Here is a 15,666-nt window from a genome sequence, read left to right on the forward strand (position 1 = left end):
TATAATTGTGTTTTTTATTTGGTAGTTTTACAAATATATTTAAGAATGTACATCAGAGACTTTTTAAATATTACTGTCTAGGGGTCGATGTTATAGAACTTTTTACCTGTGTAAAATGCTTCCGGCGGAAATTTTATTCTGAGAATTTTTACAGCCGTAAATTTAGAGTCGTAAAATATTTTTCTATTCAATGGTATAAACTTTTTCCGCATCAAATTTTGTAGATATCTTTGCCTTCAATTTGTTTTTAGAAATCTATTGTCCAGATCAATAACATTCTCAAGACATAAAATAGGTTATCAAAAACAAAGTCTTTTTGAGTTGAAGATTCAAAAACATTGTGAACTACAGGTTTCTACACCTAAATCTTCATATCTTTAGATCTTCAACAAAAAAGTCTAAAAACAAGAGGTCCTACCTCCGGAACATTTTTCGACGGTAAACGTTTCTGCAGCAGAAAGTTCATTGCCGAAAATATAAAATAAAATTGAAAAAAAGTCATTTACGCTGGTAAATTTTACCGCCGGTAGCATTTTATACCGGTAAAAAGTTTTATAACATCGATTTTTATAACAGGTGAATAAAATTTTTTCATTTCAAGAAATAAAATAAAAAAATTATGGTTAGTTATATCAATTATGCTTAAAACGTCTAGTACCAGTTTTTGTCAAATTTTTTACGAACGGTCATTTTTTAATCACCGTTATTTAACTTTTTTACTTTTTCCTATTTATTATTTATAATAATTATATTTTAATTTAATTTATTATTACTATTTATTAAATATTTTAATAAAATCCAAAAAAATTATAAATGTTGTCTTGAAACAAGTTATACTTTAAAAAGTTACAATTTTAAAAGTTATATTTATTAAACATTTTTTAAATTAATTACAAGATATTTTCAAAGTTTTAATAAACAAAAATAAAACAACTAAAATCTCAAAAAAATAAAGATAACATTAAACATTGACAAAGTTATTCAAACCGAAAAAGTTTATCATTCCTTGCCGTTGCCAAAGCAACGCTGTTGTTAAGTAGTCTTGAATATAACATCGAATATATTGTCTAAATCTAAAGAAAAATTAATAACAAACAAAATACTTATATATATATATATTTTTTATTTCTTACATAACGTAACATAAAACTTTCTATCAGATTAAAAACTCCCTCTTGCTGCCTGGTTATTTTGAAATTAGTATGCAACCATTGCGCATTTTGTGGATTTAAACTCGTATGGCTTGCATGAGCTTTATCTTTAAAGTAAGTTAGGTAGAATTTTTTTAAAATATTTATCTAGTTTGTAAGAATAGAAAAACAAAACAATACATGGTTTAGGATTATAATTACCAACTTGTAAATGGCATTGAGTTACCCATTACTAAATGAGAATGATTAAAAATCCATCGTTAATTTAGATTGATCGTAAATAATTAAAAATTTATTTAATAAATTACCGCTCAGAAATTAAAATATTGTTGCCTAAGCATTAGAACTATAAGGATTTTGATTTTCTGAATTTTACAACCTTTTACTTAGAGTTTTCTTTTATAGTTGCTTTGTTTTGTTTCAAAATCTTTTTGTTTGGTTATACTGCCGAGAGATAAGACTTTTTTTGAAAAATGAGATTTATTTTTGAAAATCAGAAACAGAAGCCACTGCCTCATATTTACGTATTCTTATTTTGAAAAGTTTTTAGTCTTTATTACCAATTATTGTTTGCTTATATTTCAATTTAAAATAAGGTTCAATTTTAAGTATTAAAAAGTATATATTTTAAAATTACTCTACATTAATTTTAACTTAATTTTTTTATTTGTTTTAGTTAAACAAATTATTCAATAATTTGTTTAACTATAAATCAAAATCAAGAACGGAAAAAACAACTTATTAATCTTTTCTAATCCTTGTCTAGCGCAATATTAAAGGTCTGATTCTAGAAAATTGAACCAAAAGCAAATTGGTCAAAATTAATTTTCGAACTTAAGATTAAAAGTTCCAAATAAACTTAGTACGATAGAATAGATTCAAAATTTAATAATTTGATTTCTTTATTTCAATAATGGATGACTAATCATTCCTTTTTTGAAAGGATGTATAAATAATGAGATGGCAAATCAAATTAATATTTTAAAAATTAAACCAACACAAATATACACATTAATAATCAATTAATAATTTTTGCGCTCAAGATCGTTATGTAGGATCAATCAATTAATTGTTGTGAAGATCAATCACAATTGACAATGCTTCGAATCGCGATAGAGAGTGATTGATCTTTGTGGCGGTGTAATCAAATTCAAATAACTTCAATTGTAATCTGAAATTTAATAAAGAAAATTTAAATGTATTCCGTTAAAATAAGAAAGATTTTTGAACACAATAAAAGTGTTCGATATGTAGAATTTAAATTAAAAATCAAAAATATGATATTAGAAGTTGAATATAGGTCAGTTTGATTTTTAATCAGACTTCATGGATAATTTATTTTCTCATAAGTTTTGTCACAAAATGACTGTCTTAGACAAAGCGTCTAAGACTGTCACAAAATGACTGTCTTAGACGCTTCGTGCTTTACTAATTTAATTACCAAGTTTTGAATTATGAGTTAAATCGCTATCCTTTAAAATCATCAAGTAATCTGTTTAAATGAATTCAAGAGATATTTTTTCACTTTTATTGGCAAGAAATTATATTAACGAATACTTAGCATCGCTTTTTTCAATTCCATAAAGCAATAATTACATATATCTTTTAGTCTAATCTTTTTTAAATTTTAAAGTCGGTTGTGCATATCGTATTACAAAGATTAATAAAATAAATTTTCCGTCGAAGAGACATTAAATAACGTGTAAATTAAACGCACTCTAAGCTTAGCCTCATAATTTATTAATTTTTTTAAATTAACTTTAATAATATTATCTTTTGCTCAAATTAGTGACGGTGACTATTAACCTTTGGTGAAAAAGCAAGTTTTTTACTTAGGTGACTACTGTAATCATGCTCATCAGGTAGGGAAGTAAATGATTACAAAACAAAGATCTTTAGTAATTTTGCAATAAAAACTTTAAGTTTAATTTCAGTTTTGGGAAAGTGTTTTATTTACTATTTCTCATCATACCTGCGTTTACTTAATCTGAATTCATAAATATTTGGTTGTGTTATTACAAGTTTTAATGTTAAAGAAGAAGTTCCAAAAACCATATCAGCTTTTTAGTTATTTTTATATAAAGACTTTACATTCTAGAAGTTGGTAGTTCAGAAAGTTTTCACCATACAGATTGCACCTTAATAGCTTTTATATTCATTATTTCTTTGGATATTTATATAATATAGATTGTATAATTTTACATCTTTGTATACTTGCAAATCTCTTTATCATGTTTTTTAGCAAGCAATAATCTCACATTCATTTTAATATTTTGTTACATAATAACATTTTCCAGATGGCTTATCATATTAGAGTTTGAAATCTTTCTAACAATCATGCTATAATTTTATTGCTATATTGTTTATGATCTTACTGTTACAGTCTAGAGTGTAATAATACCTTATACACTGGCAACTCTCATTCAATACTTATATATGGCTTGATTGTAATTCAAACTCTTTTTCTTAATTCATGAGTGACAGTTTTAGCGAAGATGCTTGTTTTTTAAAATCGTTAAAGCTTCCATTAAAAAAACCATCTCATTTTTGCTGCTGATTTTACTATTATCTAAATGATAATTCTTTAAGTTGTATGGTCAAGCAAGCTATCATGCAATCAAGCATGCAATCAAATTTCTTTAAAAAGTTATAATGGTGAGGAGAAAAAGATTTGGTCTGTATTATATAGAAGAAATCTGGAAGGTTGTATTATTCTAATTGTAGAATAAAAAAAGCTTTTCAAATCTTTTTTAAATATGAAATTTTTTAAAACTTTTTAAAATAAGGTTGATTTTTTCTAATATTTTGACCTAATTTTATTTATATTTACTGGCATTATAAAGATATATTCTAGATATTTGAAAAAGAAACTAAAATATTTTTAATATTTAAGAGATTCGGAATAATAAATATTTAAACAAAACATTTTAACAAGAGATTTTTAAATGATTTTTGCTTAAATACTATAAAAAGAAAGTATGAATTTTTTTGAAACCTCCTATCTTGGATAAATACTAAATAATGTAATATTCAAATTTCAGTCAACAAGGCTGTTGTTTCTATACTAATGGTTGCCATGGTAGCTTATAATTTTAGACATTTACTGTTTTAAAAAGATTTAAAATGTTTATTTATGCTAACATTAAAAACTTGATTATGCAATCTAAGGCTAAAGTTAAATTTTATTATGATTATTTTTAGATTTAAAAAAAGGATTTGTAAAATAACCTTCCTAGCATTATAATAAAACTTTATTTAAAAAGAATGTTTTTAAATTATATATATATATATAAAATTTTCAATAAAACATAGGCACCTCAGATGAATATATGAAAGACACTCCAGTTACTGCCCAATCAAACATTTTTAATGTGGTTTTTCAAATTGACATAATGTAAAATTAGAAGTAAAATGCTATTTGCCTATCTATATACTATCCTTATATTACTGCATCTCTAATTAATGCTTTGTCAATATAATCATTGTAAATTTTGGTTTAGAAAACATTCTTAAATAATTATAGCTGCACATTAAAAATGTATTGTATAAATATAACATAATGTAGCAACAGTTCCTTTTCTTAACTTTTTACTTCATTTGCAATAGTTAAAGTAATAGATTACTCTATAAGAGATGAGAAAACATACTCTGTTGCAATGTTATGTGATGAAAAAAAAAAAAGTAACATTGGGGATTTTTAGTAACTAACAGAGACTTTGTCAGTATGCACTCATTTTTGTTTTATTTTAGATGTCAAAAAATTATTCGAATACTCAAATTACAGAAGAAGAAGAGTCTAAATTACTTGAAAAAAAATTAAAGTCATTAAAAGTAGAAGATGAAGATGATGATGCATTCTTACCTTCTACTCTTACGGTCAAAGAAGTATCCAACAGTCATATTACAGGAGCATTTATTGGTACATATATTAGGGTATATCATATCGGGGGCAAAATTTTGATTTTATAAAAGTATTGGTAAAGATGATTGAATTTCAGTCTATTTGGATATGGGGAATTCAATTCTGAAAATATTCCAAAAAAAGCAACTAGGAACAGAGATTTAAAGTTACATTTTTATTATAATTTTAATTCACTTTTTTACTTAAGATTTAATTATAAAATATTTTAAACAAATATTATACAATGAAATATTATAAAATATATGCAAATCAAAAAATATATATAACAAATTAAGTTATCATTGACCCTCATCATTCCTGGGTCATGAAATATATATAATACATCATGTATTTTCCTTCCTCCTCTTTTAATTCTTGCTAGTTTTGTTATAGTTTATAAAATCAAGTTATATCACAGTTATTATGTGTGTGTGTGTGTGTGTGTGTGTGTGTGTGTGTGTGTGTGTGTGTGTGTGTGTGTGTGTGTGTGTGTGTGTGTGTGTGTGTGTATATATATTTGGGTGTCCCAAAAAACAACATTTTTGAAAAATATATGCAGAGACCCCCTTAATGTGTTGTATCTAATAGAAAAACACTAGATTTAAAATTTTTTAGAATAAAAAATATTTTATGGGGTCCCTCAAGACCCTCAAATATTTAATGGGTCCCTAATAATTTCAAAAAAAAAATTTTCAAAAATATGTCAACCTGGTACTTAAATGAAGCAAAATTATATAAAAATTTCAAAAATAATATTTAATTTGGAAAAATTTTAACTTATTTATCAAAATTGTCATAAAAATACATAAAAAATGCATTTTTTTGTTTTTTGTTAAAAAACGTTAATCTCTTGTTTTTGTATTAGATAGAACACATAAAGGGGGTCTCTGCATATATTTTTCAAAAATGTATATATATATATATATATATATATATATATATATATATATATATATATATATATATATATATATATATATATATATATATATATATATATATATATATATATATTGAATCTTAATTGATGGAACAAGATTTTGTTAAAAAAAGATTTGTAAAAAAGAGAAAAACCTTACAATGATGGAATAGATGTTTAATCTTAGCAGCTAGAGCAGGCCTAACTACAATTACAATGCAATTTTGGACCTTGTCTAGAAAAGAAGGGGCATCATTAGGTTAACCAACCCAAATATGACAACAGTACAGGTACAAATAAGAGATTTGTAAAATTAGAGAAATGAAATCTAGAGTAAGGAGATAGCGAGCACAATACAGTGAAGCAACCTTAACAGATGTCAACTTTACAAAGAATTGTGTACATGGATTCCATGATAAATGGTTAGTTAATAATAATCCAATTATAGGTCATTAATAAATAGTAATCTTTCTTCTGCAACTGTCCAAATATGTCACAGAAGAAAGATCAGATTCAAGATGAGCTGCTTGTTCTAAGTGATCAAAAAGTGATGACTTTATGTCAAGACTGTAGTATATTGTTGTGTTGTTAGCAAATTAAGCCACTTTTTACATTAAATCATAAGGAAGATTGTTAATATAGATGGACAACAATACAGGACCAAAAAAAAAAATTTGGGGTACCCAGAACTTACTCGAAATTAAGGAGACTTAATTCAAAGACAACTTTAATACTGGGGTTTAAAGAAATTATTTAACAATCTCAAAAACTTTCCCAGATGCACTTATGACACATATGATGCACGCTTATGGAGAAGACCAGCATGTTAAACTTTATTGAAAGTCTTGGATATGTCAAGAGCAATAACCTTGGGGCCTTCATTTAGTGCACAAAAAAAAAAACTTTTTGTTACAACAGTTAATAAGACAGCTGTAGAATAAGAGGATAGAAATTTAATCATTGTGAGAGACTTGCTTCAAGATGAATATAAATTTTGATAATTAAAGGCACAATTGCTTGCTAATATCACAGACTGATAGTTAGAGGGGGCAGAGTGTTCTCCAGAGTTTTTTAAAAATTGGATCCACAGATTCCATTTTTCCAGCAGGTAGGAAAACAATATTCAGTTGACTATTTATTAAAAGTTTGTAGAAATTGTAGAATTGTATTATTAAATAGTTTGTAGAAATAGTATTGAAGAAAGTTCTGGAAAACACTTTTGTAAGACTGTGACAAAAATTTTGTTTTGACCACAGGCAGCAAAATAACTTTAGGAATGGAAGCCAGAGCAGTTTAGATGTATAACAATGGAAATTGTAAGACATCCAAACCTGTTTCTTTTGGGCGATAGAAAGAATATGAACATTGAATATAAGAGACAATATAGAGAAAAATGTTCTTTTCAAATTTCTCCTTGGAAGAGGATTTAAGATCAGAGCCATGTATTAGAGAAATAAGACTTAGCTTTATTAATGACACTTTTAAAGATTTTCGAAAAGTCACTAGAACCTAACTTTTTAGATAAAATGCAAGAATTATTAAACTTAGAATAATGAACTTAGCGTCAGACAGCACCTTTTAAAATTAAAAAGGCATTTGTACTCAAAAAAGTTGTACTTGTTAAAAAGATTAAAATAATAATTACAATTAGAAATAGCAGCTGCACAAGAAGGTGATTAGAACAAGACTTGACTTTAATCCAATACAGTGGATTTCAAAAATATAAAGTCACTAAGATGATTTTTTAGCAATTACTTAAATTATTAATTAAATTATTATAAGAAAGAGATTTTTTTTTAAATTTGTATTTGGAATACATTGTATGAAAAAAATAAAAAGTTTCAAAAAAAGTTACGTTTTAGTACCAAAATCTATCAAATAAGAGAATCAAGTAAGGAAAACTATAATAGTAAAAAATGTATCAAAAATATAAGGTCATGCTTTAATTCAGTATTTTGCATGACCACCACGTGCTTTTAGGCAGGCTTTAATATCTTTGAGCTTCAACCACATTGATCCACAATTCCTTTAGAACATCATATCAAATTTTTCTAGTGCAAGTTTTAATTGAGCAATGCCTTCCTCATTCTCTTTTAATAATATGTAGTTTAAAGTTTGTAGTTTCTCAGCATTGGTTAGACTCAGAAACACCAAACAGTCTTGCTATTTCTGATTGATTTTTTGTATTATCTTTGGATTTTCTCCTTCAGGTGTGCCAAAAGTTTGCTAATTTAAAGTTCTTTTAAAAAATACTGTTTAGAAACTGTTTAAATTTTTCTTTTGAATTAGTTTAAAATTTATATTGGTCAAAGTAAGTACAAATTTTCCAAATTCTCAGAAAATTTATTATATTATATATATATATATATATATATATATATATATATATATATATATATATATATATATATATATATATTTATTATACAATATATATATATATATAAATATATATATATATATATATATATATATATATATATATATATATGTATATATATATATATATATATATATGTATATATATGTATATATATGTATATATATGTATATATATATATATATATATATATATATATATATATATATATATATATATATATATATAAATATATATATATATATGTATATATATATATGATTATCCTGCTACTGGGAACATGTAACCCAGTACAACCTGTTTCATGCCCTGCTGCCTTGTAGGGTTCACCTTTTTAGGCAAAGGCTTAAAAAAGTGAATCCAACAAGGCAACAGGGCATAAAATGTATTTAATGTCTGTTCTAGAGGAGTATTTTTCGATAGAAATACTCATCTAGAATAGACATTAAGTACATTTGGCTACTGTCTTATAGAAGGCCTCCTAGGCAAATACTTAAGGGGCAAACAGATTCTATCTTTTGACCAGCTTTGCACCCCTTCTTAATCTATTAGGCTGGCGTATATGTATTCATAATACGTTGTTTCCAGTTTAGGATGTCATATGCTGGATCTTTTTGAGTCATTGCATGGGTTTTGCTTGTATCTTTGTTTTTATGACTAGGCAACTCACTCTATTATCTCCTAATGAGGGTACATCTCTAAAACTATAAAACACAAAAAACCATCGTCATCACCAAGCTCTCTAAATCTATCATTCACTAATATTTGTGGTCTTCAAAGTTACTTTTCTTTTGTTGAGTCTTATCTCTTGCAAAGTTCACCAGACCTACTTGCTCTTTGTGAGACTAAATTGAGTTGTAACTTTTTGGATTGAGGCTGGTGTGGAATCTTTTATTCCAAGGGTTGCTATTCTCAGGTCACATAATCAGGTCACAAAATCTTGTATTTAATCTCAAAAATTAAGACTGCTGGAGAATCTTTAACAGTGTCTATAATAAGGCAAGCCTGTTATTCCTTCTCTCTTTCATGGTCAGATTTTGTTACCTCAGAGCTGAATTGTTTGCCAGAGCTTTCATTAATCTCATCTCTTGATTACACTAATTGCATCCTACCTAATAAATCACTGGTTGATCCATTGTGTGGCATTTATATCACTCCAGCTTCTGTGTCTAAAGTGATTTCCTGCTTAGACTCTTTTACAACTTGTGGTCCAGACAACATACCTGTATCAGTCTTGCAAAAGTGTTCTCTGGAGCTGTTGTCCATACTTTCAAAACTATTTAACAAGTACTTATCAGAGTCTTGTTTTCCAGTCTGTTGGAAAGCGACGTCTGTTATCCTTATTTTTAAAAATTCTGGAGAGTAATCTGATTTGTCTAATTATCGTTCCATTAGTCTTCTTATCTTAAGCAAGGTTTTTGAGTCTTTAATAAACAAACATTTAATCTCTCATCTTGAATCTAATAACTTTCTGATTATCAATATAGATTTTGACCTTCTTGTTCTACTGTTGATTTGTTAACGGTAATAACTGATAGGTTTTATTGTGTATTAGATAGATGTGGAGAGGTTAAGGCTATCATATTTTTGCTTCTCTTTCTCTTTTCTATAAATACTATAATGGGCGCTATTCTAAAAAGCTAGTATCTCCTGTACCATCTACTAAAATTTATTCTTGCTTTACTCATCATTCAATTTAGTCTCATCTATTTACTGTGACTATTTCTTAGTGCTCCAAAAAATCTTATTCAAGTTATCGAGAAATTATTCCAGTTTTTTTCCTTAAACATTAGTTCTTTGTAATTTGCTTCCTTTATCATGTTTTCCTGATACATATCTATCTATCTATCTATCTATCTATCTATATATATATATATATATATATATATATATATATATATATATATATATATATATATATATATATATATATATATATATATATATATATATAGATATAGATATATATATATCTCTCTATATATATATAGATCTATAGTTTGTTGTCTTTGGGAAGAGCAGAAGGAAAAAAGTGATTCTTACGCCAACACATTCGTCACTTTTAATTACTTTTGACTTTCGTTTAACATTTGCGTGTTGGACGAAAGTAAAAACCATTAATTTAATTACATACAAATCGTTTTTTAAAAAAACCACAAAAACGCAAATTTAATTGACCAGAATGTTTTAAAAACACTCTGAATGTTTTTAACAATATAAACAATGTTTTTATTTTTATTTTTTTTAATAAAATGTTTTTATTTTTAATTTTTTTAATAAAATGTTTTTATTTTTATTTTTTTTTACTGTAAATCATGCGCGGAGTGTTGCTACATCGACTATCTTATAGCCTGACCCGCAAGGGAGTGTTGCTACATCGACTGAGGGTTTGGTTGGGGCAGGCAGTCTATCAATTAATAAAAAAAAAAATTCAGGTCTTGCATTTTAATTTTTACTTTTTGTCAACAAATTATGGAAAAAACTTTCGGACAACATCTACGGGTTGTATATATATATATTTATATATCTATATCTATATATATATATATATATATATATGTATATATATATATATATATATATATACATATATATATATATATATATATATATATATATATATATATATATATGAAATATTTACTATATTAGGCATCTATATATATATATATGTATATATATATATATATATATATATATATATATATATATATATATATATATATATATATGAAATATTTACTATATTAGGCATCTATATATATATATATATATATATATATATATATATATATATATATATATATATATATATATATATATATATATATATATATATATATGTATATATATATATATATATATATATATATATATATATATATATATATATATATATATATATATATATATATATATATATATATATATATATATATATATATATGTATATATATATATATATATATATATCTGTCAAAGGCAGGTAGCATTTTTGATGAAAAAAGAGCTTGTTTGTTGCCCAAAACTGGATAGCAACTCTTTTTGCACCACAGTATTCCTAAACTTTTAGAAGTCTTTTCATAAGTGATTACTGCAAATAAAATTAGGCAAAGCTACAGATATGCAGTCTAAAATAATTTTATTTTATCGCTTGTTGCGCTTTTGTTGGACTTTTTAATATAAACGTAAAGAATATTTATGTTTATATTAAAAATATAATAGTTCAAAGTGGGGACTTTTTAATATAAACATATAAGAATATTTAGTACTTACATCGACAATCTTATAGCCTGCTGCTACAAGGGAGTACTGCTACATCCATTATCTTATAGCCTGCCTCTACAAGGAAGTGCTGCTACATTGACTGAGGATTTGGCATAGGGCAGCAATCTTTTATTATTTCAATTAAAATTTCTAATTTTAAAAAACTCTCTACTAACGAGAGCGCAACAAGCAAAAAAATAATATTATTTTAGAGCACTAATCTGTAGCTTTACCTAAAATTACGTTGTATTTGTTCAGAATTTTGTATTTTTTACCTAGGTTTACCTATAGTTCTTCATTGCCCTGTAGTACAATGATTTTTTGATTTAATTTACACAGTCTGTGTCACATGTCTTAAATAAATAAAGTAAAAAATAAATTCTGGCATTCCGGCTTTAAAGTATCAAATTCCGGCCAGAATTCTAGTACATCCCTAAATAGAACCATCAATCTGATAGAAGAATCAATCTCTTAACATACATTATTAAATTATATATATATAAATAATACCGTAGTGAACCAAGTATATATATAATTTACAAAATAGATGTTAAAAATTCTTTACCAATGCTTCCCGATTTCAATGTACCAATCCTCACCCTTTATCAGTAAGTGCCTCAAAGTGAAGTATTTATTTTTTAATAAAAATCTGTTCATGTTTTAATTTTTTCTTGGCAAATTTAGATTTAATCTTAAATTTCAGTTAATTAAAACATTAATTAAGCAGATTATAAAAAAAATCAGCAGCAAAATGAACAACAGGTATTAAATACAGGTAATAAATAACTGTAAATTGTAAATTTAAAGGTATCAAAGCCTTTAAACCTAACTATGTATTCTGTGGAAGAAGTAATTATAAACAATATTTGAAATCAGTATTTAAAAGCTGAAATTTATTTAAAACGCCTGAATATTTGCCTGTGTACCAATGCTTACCCAGTACCAATTCTTCCTTTCTCTTCTATTTATATATAAATAGATACATTTTGTTTTTTTTATAAGCATATGAAATTTTTGAAACAGGCTCGAGTATGCTTATGCAATAAATAAATACATATATAAATTATGTCTAGTAGTTTATATTGGAAATTGGTGCCCAAATATGCTTGAAAGTATAATATATATATATTTATTTATATTTATATATATATGTATATATATAAATATATATATATATATATATATATATATATATATATATATATATATATATATATATATATATATATATTTATGCATATATATATTATGTTTAGATACAAAAGATAAGTCTGATCATAGTAGGCATGTAAGAATTGATGTAAAAGACGATGGTATTAAGAAGACTAAAAGAAAATCTACCAAAGGTGATAAAGAATCTAGTTCTGTAAGGTTTTATTTGTACTTTGAATTATTTTATTCATTATTTTTAGTTTGTTTTCTATCTTTGTAAGGTTTAATTTTATTTAAATCAGTTTTGGTTTGTTTTTTTAATTAAGATTTTTTTTTTTTTGTTATTCACCTCCTCAAGGCTGAGAAGGCCACTACAGATGAGGAGGCTACTTAATAGTGGTTATAACCCTCTCTCAACTCTATAACTTTGAAACACGAACCTTGACGAACAAGGTCGCTGCGCGGAGAAACAAGTTGAGTGCGGTACTACCAGGGACTTGGTGGGGATCGAACTCGGAACCTCTCGCTTATGAAGCGAGCGCTTTACCACTACTTAGTTTATGTAATTAAAGAAAAATATTTTTTAATCTGTTAAATTTTTATCAAATGGTTGTTATATGACCTATAACCTATATTATAATAATTCAACTTCTATTATAAGAAATAATGAAAAATATTTAAGATGCCACACAAAAAAATATAAAAAAATAGCTATCATAAATGGTAAATTAAAAAATTAGGCTTGTTTCAATTAAAGAAGTTAGTTAATAATTAATTTATTTAAAAATTTTTTTGTTAATAAATTTTGTTGTATTGTTTTGTATTAGATTGTTAAAGGGCTTATGAAGTGCAAAGAGGAAAGCAGTAAAATGCTAAATTTATCTAAGTTAGGGGTATGTTTAATTTTTATTTATTTTGTTTTTTATTGTTTCTAACAATCTTGTTGTTGGTTTTTAGAAAAAGTAATACATTTAATACTTTTAAAATTGTTTTTTTTTGTCTTGAAAACTAGCATGTAATTTAATTTTTTTTCTTCTTATAAACCGTATTTGAATAAACTCCCAGCCCAAATGTATATAAAATTGACTTCAAGTAAATTGGTTTGTTGTTACATTTAAAGAGTATTTAATAATAGTACAAGATCCTAGTGGGATTGAGGTTTGTCACTTTTGCTACAAGTAAATTACGAATCATAAAAATTGGAACTTGCATAAAATAGTTTGTTTTGTACAAAACATGGTATAAAAATGATAAATCATACAGTGTTGAAATTATTGATCTTATCTGACTCAAAATATATTATATGATAATAATGTAATTATATGATAATATTTATAGGATTTAATGCTTGTAATAAATTTAATTGGATTTCATACTATATTTCATAGATCGGAGATAATAGATTGGTTTGAACTCTTTTTACTAACAAAAGAAGTACTCTACCACTGCACCATTATTATATATGAAATCACTTAATATTGTTTACATCATTAAAATAAAAACGTACTTTATGTAAAATGTTGATGTAAATGTTTTTAAGACAATATTAGTTGTGTAGTGGTTTGAGTTCACTTTCAATCCAGAGTTCTAGAGTACTCTGGATTGAAAGATCCAATATTAAAAGATTTGATATCTTCTCAGCCATTGAAGCCACACTAGACAAAAAAAATCCTCATTAAATGCTGTCTGCTGATTTTTATGAGATTGATTGCTATCTTTGTGTAAATGGGTTGGCACTATCCTAGTATATTTTGAACATATTCAGTTTAAAACTTAAATTAAATAAACAGTATTTTCAGAAAAAAAAAGAAAAAATAGAGAATAATGAATAAAACAAGATTTTTTTTTGCTGTAATAGAAGTTTTGAAATCTAGAAAATATCTGCCCAAACCCTCAGTTAATGTATGTACTGAAGCCCCCAAAACTGATAACTCTTTACTTGCTGATACCTAATCACTGAATCTTTTCTGAATTAACCCACCTTATCAGTTGGTCTTAAATCACCTAATTTTTTTATTTTTCAGGTCAGACTTCTCATCGCTTTCTCACATTTTTTCTTGCCTCAATCATTTTATATCTTGGTTTTTTAAAGCATTTAATTCAGTTGATTACAAAGTATTGTTGTTAAAGCTAAATGCTCCTGGTTTCGAAACTATTGGCTTATAGAATTCTTAGAACAGAATTCAAAGTGCATAGTAGAGAATAAATTAGAACAGGAAGAGTTTGTATGAGTACAATAATAATATTTCTAATAAAATTTTTATGCGTTTTTGCTAATGACAAAAATGATGAAACTTCTTAGAGTGATAAAAAAGTGAGACGGAAATTATTGAACTTCACCAAATTATAAACATAATAATGGAATGGTAAAATGAGTGATAACAATAGGCACATTCAACCAATTCAAAATCAATTTTGATAAAAAAATTAAAAAAAAAACCCTTTATTGAACTAAATTTATTATTGTTGTTTGCTGAATTTGTAACAACTGTTACAAATTCTATGTAATTACAAACTGTACCTAGTTTAGAATCTTGACTTAGTATACAGCACTTCTAACAAATATATCTTTTTATTCATCTCCTCAGGCTGAGGGGTCACCAGTTTTGCGGGCTATAATTTTTATTTTTAATTGTCTCTTATCCTAAAGCCTCTTTTTATCCTACAGCTCTAAAATACAAACCTAAACAAACAAGGCAGTTGCATAGAGAAACAAGTTGATTGCAATACAACCAGGGGCGTGTGAGATTCAAACTTTAAATTTCTTTCTTACAAAGTAAGCACTCTACTGTTACATAATAACCACATTAAAGTATTTAATTAGTTTTGTATATTAAAAATATAGAGAAATAATAACAATTTATTTGGTTACTTTAAAACAATACTAAAAGTTTTT

General features: G+C 25.6%; 1 protein-coding gene across 3 annotated transcripts in view; it reads left to right on the plus strand.

Annotated features, from left to right (window-relative positions):
* Positions 1–1,038: 1,038 nt before the first annotated feature.
* Positions 1,039–15,666, plus strand: part of LOC136071887 (leucine-rich repeat protein soc-2 homolog) — a 63,463-nt gene continuing 48,835 nt past the window's right edge. The window contains exons 1-4 of one of the 3 annotated variants that reach the window (XM_065797504.1): positions 1,039–1,265; positions 4,902–5,070; positions 12,875–12,984; positions 13,598–13,663. In XM_065797504.1, the coding sequence (XP_065653576.1) occupies positions 1,239–1,265; positions 4,902–5,070; positions 12,875–12,984; positions 13,598–13,663 (372 nt within the window). In that variant the 5' untranslated portion in view covers positions 1,039–1,238. Of the gene's footprint in view, positions 1,266–2,844; positions 3,014–3,786; positions 3,855–4,901; positions 5,071–12,874; positions 12,985–13,597; positions 13,664–15,666 lie in introns of those variants that run through there. The other 2 variants (XM_065797505.1, XM_065797503.1) reach the window with 2 other exon arrangements.

This window comes from Hydra vulgaris, chromosome 05, assembly GCF_038396675.1.
Source record: "Hydra vulgaris chromosome 05, alternate assembly HydraT2T_AEP".
Taxonomy (NCBI): domain Eukaryota; kingdom Metazoa; phylum Cnidaria; class Hydrozoa; order Anthoathecata; family Hydridae; genus Hydra; species Hydra vulgaris.